This window comes from Strigops habroptila, chromosome 8 (genome assembly GCF_004027225.2).
Source record: "Strigops habroptila isolate Jane chromosome 8, bStrHab1.2.pri, whole genome shotgun sequence".
In the NCBI taxonomy this organism is placed as follows: domain Eukaryota; kingdom Metazoa; phylum Chordata; class Aves; order Psittaciformes; family Psittacidae; genus Strigops; species Strigops habroptila.
In genome coordinates this window covers 27,108,478-27,124,603 of record NC_044284.2, presented here as the reverse complement: position 1 = coordinate 27,124,603, position 16,126 = coordinate 27,108,478, and the positions used below count along the sequence as shown (strand labels likewise).

Genomic DNA, 16,126 nt, shown 5'->3' with positions numbered 1-16,126 from the left:
ACCTCTTGAAGAGTCATGGAACAGAGTGCAACTTGGGATCAGTTTTAAATTGTGCAGTCAGCTGACTGCAGTTGTCCACAGTTAATTTTAGTTTTAGAGTAAGTCACAAAAAAGGCGCCTGTGAGTTCAGTTCCCCTCTCTTCTCAGTTTTGGTACAAGCCTAGCATGGCTGACCTAAAGATCTAGTCAGGAATGCAGCCCACAATGTTTTGCATACAAATGTACTTGAGAGAAGTAAAACCGCAAGGAATTAAATTGTATAAATCAAATTTGTAGTCTCTTGCTTAATGCAAATTAAATAGTCTACAACAAAGCCAAGAAACATCTGCTGAAGAGAGTAAAAATTAATGAACAAGAAAATTAAGATTGCTTTGTTGTTACTTTTTATCAATTTGTGTTCAAATCTGAGAAAGATTAATAAGAATGCTGCCCGTTTGTAGCTAATTCGATGTTACTCTAAATTGCTTAGCTTCTATTTATATTTTCCTTGCATATTTTGGAGTTCTTCATAAAAGTGATTTGCAATGCATTAATTCACCAGCAAATACTTTACAAACATTTCCAAATATATCTTCACTCAGTAGCAATGCAAAGTTATGCTGCTATTTCAATAAAAGAATACTTTATGTAGCAGCTTTGGCAGTGAGGGTCATCTTCGGCTTCATCTGCCAGGCTTTTTTGGCAATATTTCAGTCATGCTCCAATTCTCAGTGAGTTCATCTCTAGAAACTGACAGGGAAAAATGTGTTTTGAATCATTATGATACAGAGGGGAAACTGGGGAAACCTCAGAATAAATCAATGAGAATTTCCAAGAGTATGTCATGCCCTTGAGAGCTGGAGTTCGAATCAGAATCTTGGGACTGTACTCCCACCAAGGTCCAAGGCAAAGACTCACACTGACTTCAGTGGGAACAGAGCTTCAGCTTCTCATTTGCATTTCATTGTCACTGGCAGTGTTATAGTTTCTTTGTGGACCTTTTATTTGGATCACCTGATAATTGTACAGCTACTGAGACCAGAACCACATCATATTCCTGTCAGCTTCTTTCCATCCCACTTCCTTATGCCAGTTGCAGATTGTCTTTACGTCAGCATTGTGAGGTCACTGTTAGAAAAATGTTTTACTTTTCACCTATGCTAGCCAATTTTTAATTGTAATACCAGAATTGTATTAGTGCAAGGTTCTGTAAATTGACAGACCCCATAATTTCCTGCTGAAGTAATCCCTGGTTAGATTTTTCTTGCTTGTGTGTATCACAGGAGAGTTTGGCTCTGATATTAAAAGTAAATAAGAACTTGTAAACACTAATAAGAAACACCCCTTAGTTTACTTGGGAAATTACACTGATTTTTGTTTTCTTGAAATAATGTTAGTTTCAGGAATAACTTACACCAAATCATCTACTTACAATCAGAAATTATATACTCTGCCACTGGCAAGCCAGGTCTGGGCTTTCCATTCTCATGTCATCTGCCTGTATGCAGGTACCTGTCTACGTATAACCTTCCCAATGTATCCAGGATGTGCTTCGGCTGCACAGTGATACACTGCTTCACTTCATGGTTTGGTGCACACTGTTCCATAGCAGAATCTTATGTTAAAATAGAGGATGTTGTTAAAACATGACTCTCAATTTCCCAGAAATCTCCCTGCATCCTGTGACTCTCATTCTCACTGACACTAAGGTCACTTTGTGTTGCCAGGAAATAGACAAAAATCAGACTTTACACATGAAAATGCACTGTAATGAGGAATGGGAATTGAGAATCAAGGAAAATAGAAAAGAGCAACTTGTGTGGAAAATTCTTATTTTCATTCCCCATCTGCAAATGTTCCTCTTCAATGCAGATGCAAGATGAGCAAAATTCCTATAAGATTTCTCATGGGTTTACCTGGGAGAAGGCAGAATTTACCTGTAATGCTTGGCATTTTCTGCAACATAAAATTCTGGAAACACTGTTAGAAAGTATTGTTTATATCAACTGAGATCAAAAGAAAGGATAAAAATCATTGGCAGAAAAGCTGAACTTTATTTACCTGTTACCAAAACTACTGCAGAAGACAGTTCATGATATTGCTATACTGTTATTCCTCTGGAGAGCTGTGTGTCATCCTGAATGATGACAGACAGAATCTTAAATTCTAAAATTTATTTATTTAAAACATTTGAAAAGGAAAGCACAAAATATTTTGCTGCATTGCAGTTTTATTCCTGACATGCAAAAAGCCAGTTTTATAGTTATCATTGGTACTATTTTTTCTATTATGATTTTATACATCAACAGAAAGAAAGGGAGGTGCCTCTGTAAGCTTCTGTGGATATTCTGATATAAGGTTCAGCGTTCTGACCTGCAGTGAAAGGACTAGCCTGCAGTAAACTACATTAGTGTGCACTTCTGATTTATGCTGATAGCACTGACTGAATCTGAAAATCCTCAGAAGACTTTTCAAATAGACAGAAGAATACAATAAATAATAACAGAAGCATACTCAAAATTTTAGCACCCCAGAGAATACTGCAGAATAGAAATTTTACAGATTCTGGTAGTGTTTTTACAAGGAAATTCCCATCAAACTAAATGCTTTGTGTTAGTGAAATTGTGCAGCAAAGCTGATGACCTATTCAGTATTGCATCTTCACTGCTTTTCCCCGGGGTAAAATAAGAGTAAATTCAGTTTGCAACTACAGTAAATGAAATCGTTATTTTTAAGTTATCCTTGTAAATATCTTTACAAAGTGAGACTTCTTACAATCAAAAGCATTGTTTTTCTATTCTAAGGAATAAATTGTAATGCTAACAGTGATAGTATTGTGCAGACTAGCAAAAAGTGAGTGCTTTCTCCAATATCTTATTCTGTATTTTAGTTCTGGGTACCATAAATATTGCCTATGAATGAAAGCTATATGTTGCTTTTCTTCTCTTGGACGCAAAATAATTTCTCATTTTATTCCATATGAGGCAACATAGACGTAATTCTTGTGTGTTATAGCACTAAATAGACAATGAATACATGTTTATATTAGCAGATTATTTGCTTCTGTAGCCAATGCATGAAAACAAATTACGCCTTGATCCGTTCATGCTACGTGTAAGCAGTAGGAGGAGCTGTTGAGCAAGAAATGTTTTCCACATGTGCGAGTCATTACATCGTATGTAATCAATAAGTTTATTTGAGAAGCTGACTCAGTGATTGCTTTTCATTCCTTTCACAAACGAACAAAAGTCAGAGTTCTATCCCCAATAAAGCCGAAATGAAATCTTTTGATAACAACTGATATCCCAAATATTTATGATTTTTTATTAGCGATTTGCAGTGTTTCAAAGAACGTTTAGGTCTCAAAGCTCTGTGTCGTCACTGGGGAGATTTGCTAGAGTAAACGGTGCATGATTCCATCACAAGATGCAGAATGAAACCTGTAGGTGGGTTTGTTGTCTCACTCTTCATTAGCCTACTGTGCTGTCTCAATGTTGCTTTGAATGTTGCACTTAACGGTAAATTGGTGTAGAACATGTACTTAATACCTGCATTTTTAGTGTTTAATTAGTGGACAGTTCCATTTCAAGGTCTGAGTACTTACATGGATCACTTTGAGGTGGTCCCACTGCGACAACAGCTGCTGCCCCACTGCATCTGTTCATTGGAACAAGACTTTGCCTGTACCCTACTGTTTCATCTGGCTCCCGCTCAGAAAGGAAAGCTTTGGACACTCTGCAGCTGCAGAGCCTTTCAGATCATATTTTCACAGCTGAGATGCTTTTAGAACCCACTCCAATTCTCTTGCAGTATAAAATATGCATAATGCAATGGAAGATAGGCAACAATAATCACTTTGCTAATGGACTCCTCCAAAGAAGTGTGGAGCCGCTTCTGTTTCTGTGGGCATTTACCACAGAGAGGATCTTGCATGCCTTTGGAGAAAACTGTTGGACAGTGTATGGGTACTAGACCTCATCAACTGAAATAACAATGAGGAGATGCACACTGGTGGCTGGAGGAGTGATTTGTGCAATCTCTGGCTTGAAACTGCTTTATTTCACTTCGCAATTCCATAATCTGAATTCAAATTGCCATGAGGAAAACACAACTTTCATAAATGTCGCTGTTCCCTCACAGTATATACACATTTATATGCCATTAAAATGATAGTTAAATCAACAATGAATTAGTTGACAGTAGTGAGCCATGTTCTCTGCATTTTTACATTTATCTGCCATTAAACACAAAATTCAATAGAATTGAAAGAAGCCATAATACAGTTATTAAAAGCAAACACAATCATTACAGAGCCAACTTTGCTTAGCAGCCACATACAGCTTTCAGCCAGTACAATGAACAAGTCAAAGGGGATTGCTGCAGCAGCACAGAGCCAGGGAGAAGAAATTAGCTAAGGGCACAGACACAAAGACAAACTGACTGAGCTGAGGGATCTGTGTTGCAATACAAGTGTCCCAGGCATGCAAAGACACAGTTTAGACAGAACAGGCTTTGTTTAAACCAAAAAGTTTTGCTAGAAAAGCTCTATTCACAAAATGGTGACTTAGTCTGACTGAAACACTTCAGGCTAGATGCAGCTACAAAGTTTGTAGTAACAAAAATATTATTTCATTGGTGTAACTTGTTTTAGCCCCTTTGTCGCATTTAGTCTTGTTTCTTGGGAGTACTCGTTCAGTTGGCTATTCCAGCAGCATCATAAGCCACAGATGCTGCAACGACTGTGTTGTTGCCGGACCACTGAACTTGTGGGCGCATGTTTTGGCCTTTCAGGTAAAGAGCTTGAAGCTCAACTCGAGCGGACAGTGATAGGTGGGAAGATAATAAAGGTAAGTGTTTCTTCAGCCCTGAAATGTACTACTTTGGACAGTCCTTTGAAGTACTGAGAAAGTGTGATGTACCTCCGAGATTTAAAGCAGTATCAGTTGTAGACAACATCTGTAATTAATGTTCCTGCTTCTCAGAGTAGGATGTAAGAATCAAAGACACAAAAAAGCTGAAATCATTAACTTTGTGTTAACCAGGGCCGGGTTTATGTAATTTACTTAAGATGCTCTTTAAGAAAACTAGCAAAACATTAGTTTATGCGCATTTATGTGTAACTTCAATGTTAACGAAGTCCCAAGGGAGTGGAAGCTGCTGGAAGACTGGAAGGTGTAGACCCAAACGCTCAGCCTTGGCTAAAGGCAGTTTATCGTATTTTCCACTCACAATTTCAGACTGGTTTTGTGGTTTGCTAATTCATTTTCAACACCACTCGTGCTGAATATTGTATCAGCTGTCATACTCTTTGAGGTTGGTTGAATAATTTTGTCAGTTTTTGAACACCTGGCCTGCCACTCAGCTGAAAATCACTTCGGCTCATTCACAGCTTGGGCGCTATGCCGAATTGTTGTTTATATTCCAGCCAACTTGTGCTCACACCCTCACAGCTTGCAATTTTCATTCCTTATCAGTTAGCAGAAAACCGATGGTTTACAGAAATGGCTTGGAGAAAAAAAAGAATGCTTTCGAATATTAGGGGGTTTCCATTCAAATGCTGTCCAGGCAAATTCTACCATCAGTTTAATAATTGAGAAACTCCTGCTTTGGTTCCCATTCGCTTGCATGCCCATGGATGTACCTGGACGCTACCTGATAGTCTTGTAAGGTTACCCTCCAGCAAAACCTCAGCCTTACTTCGTGTCTCGGTTGCCTCGGGTTATCGGCAGAAGCAGGGTGGCAGGGTAGGGTCATCCCGCCATTGGAGATAGGGCCAGCTGCACTTCAGCGCCTGCCGCCCGGTGCTCCTCCGGAGGGGAGCCCGGGCTCTCTGCAGCCGAGGGGCTGCGCAGCGCCCCCGGCCCACCTCCCACCCCGCGCACACAGCCCCGGGCCCAGCCCCGCCGCCGGACTACCAGCCCCAGAACCCTTCGCGCCGGCCCACGCAGCGCCCCCCGCTTCCCGCGACGGCCGCCGGGGCTTGTAGTCGGGCGGCGGGGACCGGGCGAGGCGGTGGCAGCAGCAGCGGCGCTCCGCCCCGGGGGAGGGACGGCGCAAGGCGTGGGGGACACGGGAGACAGGTACCCGCGGGCGGCCCTACCAGGCACCTCCTCGCTGCGGGCGGCCGGGCTGCGAGAGCGGCGAAGCGCGGCGGCCTCCCGCGGGGCCCTGAGGCGGAGCAGCGGCCTAGGGGTGCCCGCGGCGGGCTCAGGCTCTGCGGGGAGACGCGGCCGCGGGGGTGCGGCACTGGCGGAGCCTGCGGAGCCGAGCCGCGCCGCGCTGCGCTGAGCCGGGCCACGCTCCTCGCCCCGCTCCTGGCGGTGCGGCCCCTCCGCAGGAGGCACGGGGCGCCGCGGGGCCGGGACGCGCCGGTGGCCGCCGCCCGGCAGCGGCGGTGCGCGGAGCCGGCCCCCAGAGGCCGCCGCCGGGAGGAGAGAGCGGCGGGCGCGGGACTCCAGCGGAGGAGCATGCACTGACTCGCTGCCTTGGCTCAGAGCCACCCCGGCCGCCGGGTGCGCGTTGCATGGTGTGGGGATACACGGTCTCGATAATAAATGATAGAGGATACAATGACTTTGCTGTCTCTGCTGGGTCGGATCATGCGTTACTTCTTGCTTAGACCGGAGACCCTGTTCTTGCTGTGCATCAGCCTGGCCCTGTGGAGTTATTTCTTCCACACGGATGAGGTGAAAACCATTGTTAAGTCCAGCAGGGATGCGGTGAAGATGGTGAAGGGCAAGGTGGCCGAGATCATGCAGAATGACAGGCTCGGGGGGCTAGACGTGCTGGACGCAGAGTTCTCCAAGACCTGGGAGTTCAAGAGCCACAACGTGGCTGTCTACTCCATCCAAGGCCGGAGGGATCACATGGAGGACAGGTTCGAAGTAATCACTGACCTGGTGAACAAGACTCACCCTTCTATCTTCGGGATATTTGATGGGCATGGAGGAGAGGCAAGTGCTCAGCTGGAAAAATGTAAAAGGGCACAAAAAGCAAAAAGGGGGGATAGGGGTGGATGATTACAGGGCAAGGGATGGATCTGTTCTCACCTGACAGGTTTGTGTGGTTATCTTGAGACATTTGGGGGGGGCTTTCCTTGTTTCTTGGGGGTGGGGAGGAGGGTACGAGTCTCTAAATAGGGGTTGAGGATACTCTGTTCCCTTTATCTCTCATTCCACGGTCAGTGCAATATAAATGTGTTTATACCCTGTCTGCCCTTTACAGTAGTAAAGGTTTAATTGAAGTAAAAGCCGTTGGAGGTGGCTCTTACGTGTGTGGAATAACGATGATGAGCACAGACTCCCTGGAGTCATCTTTTGTTACAGCGAAGTGTGGTGTGATCTGATTTTGGCACGGAGCTGGTCTCCCCCTCCTGTCAGGAGCTGGACTCATCATCAGCAGTTAGAGAGCAGTCCTCTTAAAGCCAGTGTGCGTAAAACGTGTCTTCACAGGAATTCACCCTCAAGTGTTTGGGAACTGCATGTAGATTTTAAGTCATTACAGCTGTGCTGTACTTATTCCCTCCCTAGTGGAAAGCCAGGAAAACTGTCATTTTGAAACTTTCTGGTGTTTAACCTCTTAACTTTTTCAGGAAGGGTGATTCCTTCAGGTTGTGCTGTGTAATTAGTGTTACAGCTTGATGGGATGCTTCGTTTATTACAGATTACAAATGCTGCAACTATAGCTTCTCCTTTATTTGGGATCATGGTGCTGCCACGTAGCTTTTTGTATAGCACAAAGCACATGTTTCATAACTGTGGGAAAGGACAAAGAATTTGTCCTTGTGTGACAAATTAGCTCAAGCAGCCATTCTGCTGGGTATGAGAGAACCTTCCAGGTTTTGCTGGGGTGATGGAAGCTGGGGAGAAATGGTGAAGTTTTTCACAAAACTGCTCCTGCCAATGACGAGTGAGGCAGCGAGAAAGCTTGGGTGTTCCTCCAGCTGCTTTCACAGATCAAGGAGTCACAGTCTTTCCTTGAAAAGCCTTGGCAGTGACCAGACACTAGTGGAGCACAGGGTGCTGCTCTGAACCTGTAAGTGCTGCCTAAAAAATCCAGGCCTGAGGCACGTAATCAAAAAGCTGCTTTTCTGCTGCCTACATGGTTGCAAATGGAGCCAGTCATGTGTCCTACTGCTGTCTTGCAGTGTCCAGCATTTTGACCCCTTTAAAATAATGCAAAAACTTCGGACAGTGAAAATTGTTGGCTTCATAAAAATTTCTGGTTGTCATTGAACCCTGTTTTCCTGTTTACATCTGATTTCAGTTGGGGCGCAGCCGTGCCAACTTGTACTGGCGTACTTGTGCCAGCCACTATCCTTGGCCTTCGAGGAATGCAGGTAGAAATGTCTGTGTATTGCAAACTGGTTTCACATCTTCTCCTGAAAGAATATTAGCTCTGATCAGCGTGTTTGGTGCATCTGGCTCTCTTGTTTTCGGAGGAGCTGGACAGGAGGTGCTTGTGCTCTGTCTACTGCCTTCTTCCCCTTTGTTTAAACTGACAGTTTTCCTTGTCTGAACTGATTAGCCGAAACAAGTTTGCAGGAATATCTGTGTCATGTTATTAAACAGTATTCTGAGATTGTTACAGATATGAGTATGATACACATGCTTAGACTCTGGCATTGTGAAACAGCGATCTTATTTCTTTCATTAATTTGGTATCATATATGTATCTTGCCTCACGCTTGATTGCAAACCCATTATATTAAATAATCCAAAACTGACAGAGAATAGCTAAAACAAGAATGTGCCCTATATATATATAGTTTGCTTGTTTGTTTGTTTGTTTTGTTGTGGATCTTAGCATTACACCAATAGGATATATTAATGATATTACTGAATCTGTGGAAAGCTCATTTGTCTTTTGTATTCTGATTCCTTAGAACCTGCTCTAATTGTTTCAGTGGCAAAGTATGAGGCCTTTCTTTAAAAGGCCTGTTGTTTTGAAAGGTTTAGCAGATCTCTTTCCATAAACCTTACTAAAGTTAATATTAAAAAAATTATATGTATCTAGTACCTCTTATTTATCTTTCAAATGCAATTCTCAGGTGTTCTTAGTAGCCTTTACTCCTACAGAAATAAGTGCCTAATCATTGGGGACATAACTAGTTTCCAGCTTTAGATTTTATGTAAAACTGAGCAGAAGAGCATGGACTATGTGCTGTGAATACAGGAAAAAAAAAAGAAAAATGGGGTTTAATCTGGACAGGTTTTGTAGTTTTGAGTAGAAAAGAGGGGAGGGAGAAGAAACAGGAAAAATTAATGCTCTTATTTAATCCGTAGTACATAATACTAAATTTCAGGTCTCTATTTGAATTGGTTTGCTGGATGTCTGGGGTTTGGTTTTTTTTTTGGAGGGGGGGTGGTGTTGGTTTTGGGGTTTTTTTGTTTTTTTGGTGTTTTGGGTTTTTTTAAGATAAATGACTCTGTAGAGCACTTTACCTACATATGTAGCAAAGCCTTTGTGAAGATTAAATTTTCCACGTGCAGTCCCATTAAATTTCTTCATGTGTATTTAAAGAACAAAGAACTGCTAACCTCTGGAGTTACATGTGAAGCAGACTGTTCTATATGGGGAAGAATTGTTTTTCCAAACAGACAATACCACAAATGAGATGCTAGATTAATTCTTTCCAGCTAAATACAAGGGAGTGTGTCTCCATTAACTACTTCCTCCCATATCACGTTGAAGTGGAAAAATAGAGAAGCATTATACAAGAAATACCACTTACTGTGTAGTGCTAATTTATGAAGATTTCTGAGTTTTGCTTAAATATTGCCAACATTTTACATGAATTCTTCTTTTCTGTTGTGTCATTTCCCCTTCTATTTTGCAATTTTAGCTTGAATAGGCTGGCAGCTATTTGCTTTTATTTTGTGGCTGGCTTGATGAGAAAGCAATATGCAAAAATAAGTATTAATCCTCTGTGTTACAGCTAAGAATCTGGTGTGCTGCTGCAATACCTTGTGAAAGGCAATAATATTTCAGAGACAAAACTCGATACATGGTGGTTAGTGCAGCCTTCCTTTTGTAAAAAGTTTGTTGCTTGAAGACTGAATAATAGTAATAATGCAGAACAGGTACAAGGCAAAGTAGTAGACTTGGAAAGAGTGAAGAAAAGTTTCTGCCTGCTGTCTCTCTGAATGAGTTTGGCCAAAGGAGTCTTCAAGGTAATCTAACTTAGGATCAAAAAAGACGAGAAGAAAGTATTAGACTTTTCTCCCATCGCTTTCTTTACAAGGCTTAAAGATAGCTTAATACCTCTTTTTTCTTTCTTACCCTCCCCCCCCCCCCTTTTTTTTTTCTTCTTTTTGCTTTATTTAGAAACTTCGAGGCTGTCTAGACTGGAAGCTGGAGAAGTGGCAAACTGTGTAAATGATAAAATAACAAAAAGAACTTGAAAGCTGAGCAAAGAAAAGGATGGTTGCTTAATCAGAATGATTTGACTATTTTAACTAACATTTACTAACGGGTTCTTTTCTCAAATATTTAAGGTTGAAACACTCGGTTTAATGAGATTTCATTATTAGACAAGAACAAAGTAGCTCAGCTACCATCTGCAGTTTTATGGTTATGGCTATGTTGCATATCCTTGTTTTTTCGTAACCCTATGAGGTAAAGACTTTAAAAATAATTATAGTAATAGTACCTTAAATGCTGCCTGCGCTTGTTTGCAGTCATAAACTGATATGGATAATGATGGGGGGAAATTAAAGCTCAGTAACTGTCTCATAAAAAATGTCTTGCTCTTTTTATTTCTTTTAGCCTCCTTAAATAGGAACATGGCAAGGCTTGTCCCTTATGATCTGCAGGTATGGATAAGAGCATTTTGCATGATATAATTGGTTTTTAGAGTTGCTGATATAGTGGTGCAGTATGTGAAATGCACCTTTTTATTTTTCTTTATAGTGTAAGGAAAGATTGAGTAGCTTAAATGTGAAAGGAGGGAATTTGCTGTATATATGACTAATATTTGTAACCACATACAGAATCACATAATGCATTGCATGCCACAGGACCTTGAAATCAGTAGCAGAAACTGTTGGCAGAAGTCTCTGGTTACTGATTAACTTACAAAGACAAAAATAAAAGGAAAAGGTCAGAAGATAATGGTGAGAGTCCTTGTCTGAGACTATGGAAATGTGAATGCTGAGGTAAGGCTTGGAGAAGAGGGCAGAGTGCCAGCTGTGTTTAAATGAGCCTGCTGTGCATTTAAAATACAGGTACCTGAAAGCGTGATTAATTCCTCCCTGATTCATTGGGGTGAACTTGCTGTCATCTTCCGGCCCCATCGCAACAAACAAGCTGCTGGGAGGTTAGGTTGAGAAGAGAACTTCTGAAATGCTGAAATATGCTCTTGTGCATATTCTCCTCCTTCATGAATATGGGATGACTCTAGTCCTCAGTGAAGGCGAAACATAAATTTACGGAAGTGTGAGAATTTGGGCAGAGCAGCTGTAAATCGCACTGTCAGAGTAGGACATAGTGTCTGTACACTTGTGCTTATACCAGTTAACATGATTTTTAACCCTTCACAACCATGAGCTCCCCTGCATGTAGGCTGTGCTATGATGATGGACATCTTTTCAGGCACTGATAAGGGGAAATTTGTTCCATTTAATTGGAAATGCTAACTGACAGTTGGAAGATAATGTTTGCCTTCTACCAAATATGTACTAATGAGCTAATACTTTTATTTTGGTGATCTTTGATTTTTTTCTTTTTCCTTAGTTTCTGATCCTAATAGCAGAAGGTGTTCATGCTGTGATAAAAGAAGAGAAAGCTAACAGTTTTGTTAGGTTTTTTTTCTAAATTCCTTTGGATCTGCTAATTCTAATTCTAAACCTGTTCCTCTGACGCTGAACTACTTAGGCAAACTTAGTGATGAAAATGTATCTATCATACTTTTGAATAAAGGCCATTAGGGATTAATGGCTTGAGGTTTCATAAAACATAAGAATAAATCAAACAACAGCTTTGAGTTTTTATGGATGTCATAGTCTAGTTGTAAGGTGAAATCTTTCAGGCTTTGCAGTTTTTAAAAAGAAACTGCTAGGATGGTTTTCCTTTTATAGTAAGTTCCTTCAGTTTCTAATCCAGAATCCTCTGTAAAGTGCCTAAATGTTTGAATAAATATTTACGTAGGTGAGGTCATGTTGATATGCAAGTCTCAAATCTGTTTATAAATTCCACAAGTGGCCTAAAATATAAGCCAAAATGATATATAGGAACATTTCTGTCATTTTGTTTTGTTTATCCAAGTTTTGATTCCTGGGTATCATTTTACAGGGTTATGATCTTCATCCTACAAAACTACATTTATCTGATTTTTAGGTCTACACTACATGCTCATTTGCTGCACAAAACTGTGACTTAAAATTGATTAAAATGGTGTAAAAATATGTAATCGGGAGTAGGAACTCATCGCTGCCATTAACAGCTGTATCATTTGGTGTAGGATTGAGTCTTTTTCAATTTTTATAAAAATCAAAAAGTCAATTAATTTTAAATGCAGTTTGCCAGCTTAGCTTGGATCAGTGCTTCCATGTTTGGGCACACAGGCAGCCAACGGATTGCCACTGGTTTAATTACATCAGTTTTGATTCTTAGGTACTTTCAGATTATGAAAGTCATTTAAGTTTCCGTTAAGAACTTGAGTAACTCAGAGTACATAGGAAGCGTTTGTGTGCATGCTCTTGCTTCGTGGTCGATGCTCAGCGACTTATCCATTGCTGTAGATGGAGAGGATATTTCACAGCTACCAAATAGGAATGTTCAGACCGCAGTTCTTGGAGTGCCCGACACTTTTTAACTTGATACCCTGCGGTAGCACTGCTGGGGCCACGTCCTTAGATACATAAGCAATCACTTACGTAGCTAAGAGAGATCAGATGGATCAAGGCTTAGAAATGAGCAGCATATTAAACTCCTTAAAAATGTGCTGATTTATGTTACTGATACTGCTTACCACACAAAATAAGCAGTGGTGAAAACTTGTTAGCCAGTCCTGCTTAACCTAGTGTCCAGCCTGGACAATAATATGCACATTTAATACGTTTTTGGGCAGTAGGATTTTAATCAATTCTGCTCTGCAGGTCAGGAACTTGGACTTTTTTTTTGTGTAACAGTGTGAGAAAAAGAACATTTGGATTCTTCTGTCGTGGGGTCATTTAAAACAGCAGATTGCTCTAGCTCTGTCTAGAGTGTCATGCTTTCAGTAGCTCTTTCGGACCAGAGTAGTGTTTCTCCTTCCTCCCAGTTGTTAGAGATCCAAATATTTATAGTGTAAATTGTTCCTTAAAGTTGAGTTCTGGCTTCTGGCAGTTTCACTTTTAAAACCATCTCCTGGCATCTGGATACTTGTTTTGCGGTGGCTGCATACTAGTTGCTGGGTTCCCTTGCCCTGGATCTGGCACTTCTAAATTTCTCCTTGCTCTTAGGACTCTTCAGCCCTGTCCCGTCTAACACACTTCCTCAGCACACAGTTATTGTCTTCACCAAACTGAAACTACAGACAGTGCTTCACCTTTCCCCCATCCCCAGGAGCTTTTGGACATGCTGATGTCTTTGGAAATGGTCATGCATGAGATTGGTCAGCTTTTATGACCCGTACCTGGAAGTGTTGAAGGCCAGGTTGGATGGAACTATGAACAACCTGGTCTAGTGGAAGGTGTCCCTGTCCATGCCAGGAACTAGATGATCTTTAAGATCCCTTCCAACCAAGACCAGTCTATGATTTTATGAGAGGCAATCCAAAGGTGTCTAGCACTAATGTTTCTTGGGTCTTGAGGTTCAGGGCTTGCTCTTCACTTTAAGCACAGTATAAATACTGATAGATCTGGAAAAAGGAACAAAATGCTTATATACTTCTTATGTAGTGCCCTTTGGTTTGAATCTATGCCCTTGAAAGGAGAGTTCTCAAAACTAATTTAAGGGCAGCAGCTTCTATAATTATACACAGAAAGTCATATGCCTCTAGCTCCATTTCTTCACTGTAATATGTGTTAAAACCTTAAAATGTAAGTGAACTCAGCTGCCCTTTGGACCGTATCGCCATCCTCCCTACTCTGTGTCTCACAAAGCAGGCCTCCTCACCGACACACCTGTTCCCCTGCTGTCCAGGCAATTTTGTGACCATGCTTTTGCACCTGAGCATTGCATGATCCTCATGCTTCATCCATTCAGGGGACACTCTACCTCAACAAGCTGTGCTCTGTTTGCCCATGCCCATGCCAGCCTTTGGGTCTTTGCACTGGGTAAGTCCTTGCATGTGCTACGACTTGAGCAGACCCATGAGGAGCTGTACAGGGGTGCTGGGGTGCTCAGCCTGTATCTCAGGCAGGATGCCAAAGGCAAGCAGTAATACGAGCTGTTGCTGCTCATACCATGTGGCACGTCCATGCTGATTAAAATGATCTGTGTGTTCCTAGCAGAGTGCATGCATGCTGCACTTTGAAAACCTCTGTAACAAGTTTGGGAATGTATACCCTGTGCCACCACCTTCTGAAACAGGGAGTAGGTATGATTGAGGCTCTTTTTACTTTAAAACAGCTTTTATAACTACAAGTTCCCTTTGGTTGCTGACTTCCTAGTCAGGTTCATGTTATCATCAATGTTCACCATCAGTGACTCTGTTACCAGATGCCACTCCAGCTGGATAGACCAGTTTCTCTGGCTCATGGCCAGCCCAAGAGATCTTCACTGTAAAAGAAGGTCATGCAGAGTTAATGACCGTTTGTCTTTGTTAGCCCCATAGAGTTTCAGTTCACCCCAAACGTGATAAGACAACAAGTATAAGGCTACAGTTAAGGCAAGTTCAAAAGGAAGTTTCTGTCCGGACACAGATGTCCATACAGACAGCTTGTGATCTCTGGGCCGTTGTAAGTTGTATGCAAAATCAGTAGTTGCAACAAGGTGGAGAATTTCTTTCTTTTGGGCTGTTTGTGTGCCTGTACTTTTTAGCTAGTGTTAAACGCTTCAGCTAGCATTTTTTTGAAGGCGGTTTAAAATGTACTGTCAAATGTAGAGATTTCATTTGAAAACAGCATAGCTTTAAAAAAATATACATTTCATTGCACTTTGCAAGAAAAAAGTTTTGCGCATGCTAGAACAGAATTGTAGAATGGGCTGGGTTACATGGGCAGGGACAGAACCTCCCTGCCGTGGACAGGGACACCTTCCACTAGACCAGGTTGCTCAAAGCCCCATCCAACCTGGCCTTGAACACTTAATACTAGTAAATACTCAAGTCAAGGTAAGTAGGTGAGACTGGTGAGAGTGCAAATTGCAGTTTAAATAACTGCCCATTTATGCCAAAAGGCCTGATATTTAGATGGCAAAGCTGTTCCTGATCTATGTGAACTATCTTGATCACCTTCAAGAAATAAAAAGAACCAAAAGTACTTGTTAAGACTAGGCTTTCAGGTCTAGAGTAATCTGCAGGCCATAAAATAGTCTGAGTGGAAGAGTCTTCTTTTCTTTCTACTCTTGTAGAAAAGTCATTCCAGAAAAGTAGTTGGTTACACATGGCACAGAGCTGGGCCAGCAGTTCAGGCTCCAGGAAGGGCAGTGCCTGAGTTGTCTTGTGATAAACAAAGATGAGGGACGTGGAAGAAGCATCCTCCTTTTGGTTGGCGTCATAGCACGCTTCTGAGAGCTGCATGGCAGCATGGAGTACTAATCCTACTGCTCCTGATACAAATTGATTATGATGCTGAAACATTGCCGGATCTCTTCATCTCTGACCTTGTCTGATTCACAGCTGTGTGAGCAGCTGACATCTCCAGCCACACAATCAAAGTATGTGACTTAACTGCTAAACCACAATGCAATTATCCATAGCACGTCATGACAGCAAACCTCAAAGCTCCCTCGGAGAAAGGAACATTTATTTGCATTTACTTTCAGTGCTAAAATGTTATCCCTTTCAAATGTTCTCATTGTCATAAATGTTGAAAAGGCTTTTTTGCTTTTTTGCTTTTTTTTTTTTCCCCCCCTCAAAATCCCCTTCAGGGGTAAACATTTGATTTTATTAAGTTCTGTTGTAATAGCTGAAACTGTCATACAGTACTGCTTTCAATCAATACAATTTTTAATGTAATAAATCTCTTTACTTTTTCATTTTCTACCAGATAGAAAATTGCCA

At 41.6% G+C, this 16,126-nt stretch overlaps 1 protein-coding gene across 4 annotated transcripts in view; it reads left to right on the top strand.

Moving 5' to 3' along the window:
• Nucleotides 1–5,987: 5,987 nt before the first annotated feature.
• The window catches only part of PPM1L (protein phosphatase, Mg2+/Mn2+ dependent 1L), a 110,500-nt gene continuing 100,361 nt past the window's right edge, over nucleotides 5,988–16,126 (top strand). Inside the window, exons 1-2 of one of the 4 annotated variants that reach the window (XM_030494912.1) lie at nucleotides 7,127–8,317; nucleotides 10,747–10,793. In XM_030494912.1, the coding sequence (XP_030350772.1) occupies nucleotides 10,764–10,793 (30 nt within the window). In that variant the 5' untranslated portion in view covers nucleotides 7,127–8,317; nucleotides 10,747–10,763. Of the gene's footprint in view, nucleotides 6,933–7,126; nucleotides 8,318–10,326; nucleotides 10,794–16,126 lie in introns of those variants that run through there. The other 3 variants (XM_030494910.1, XM_030494913.1, XM_030494911.1) reach the window with 3 other exon arrangements.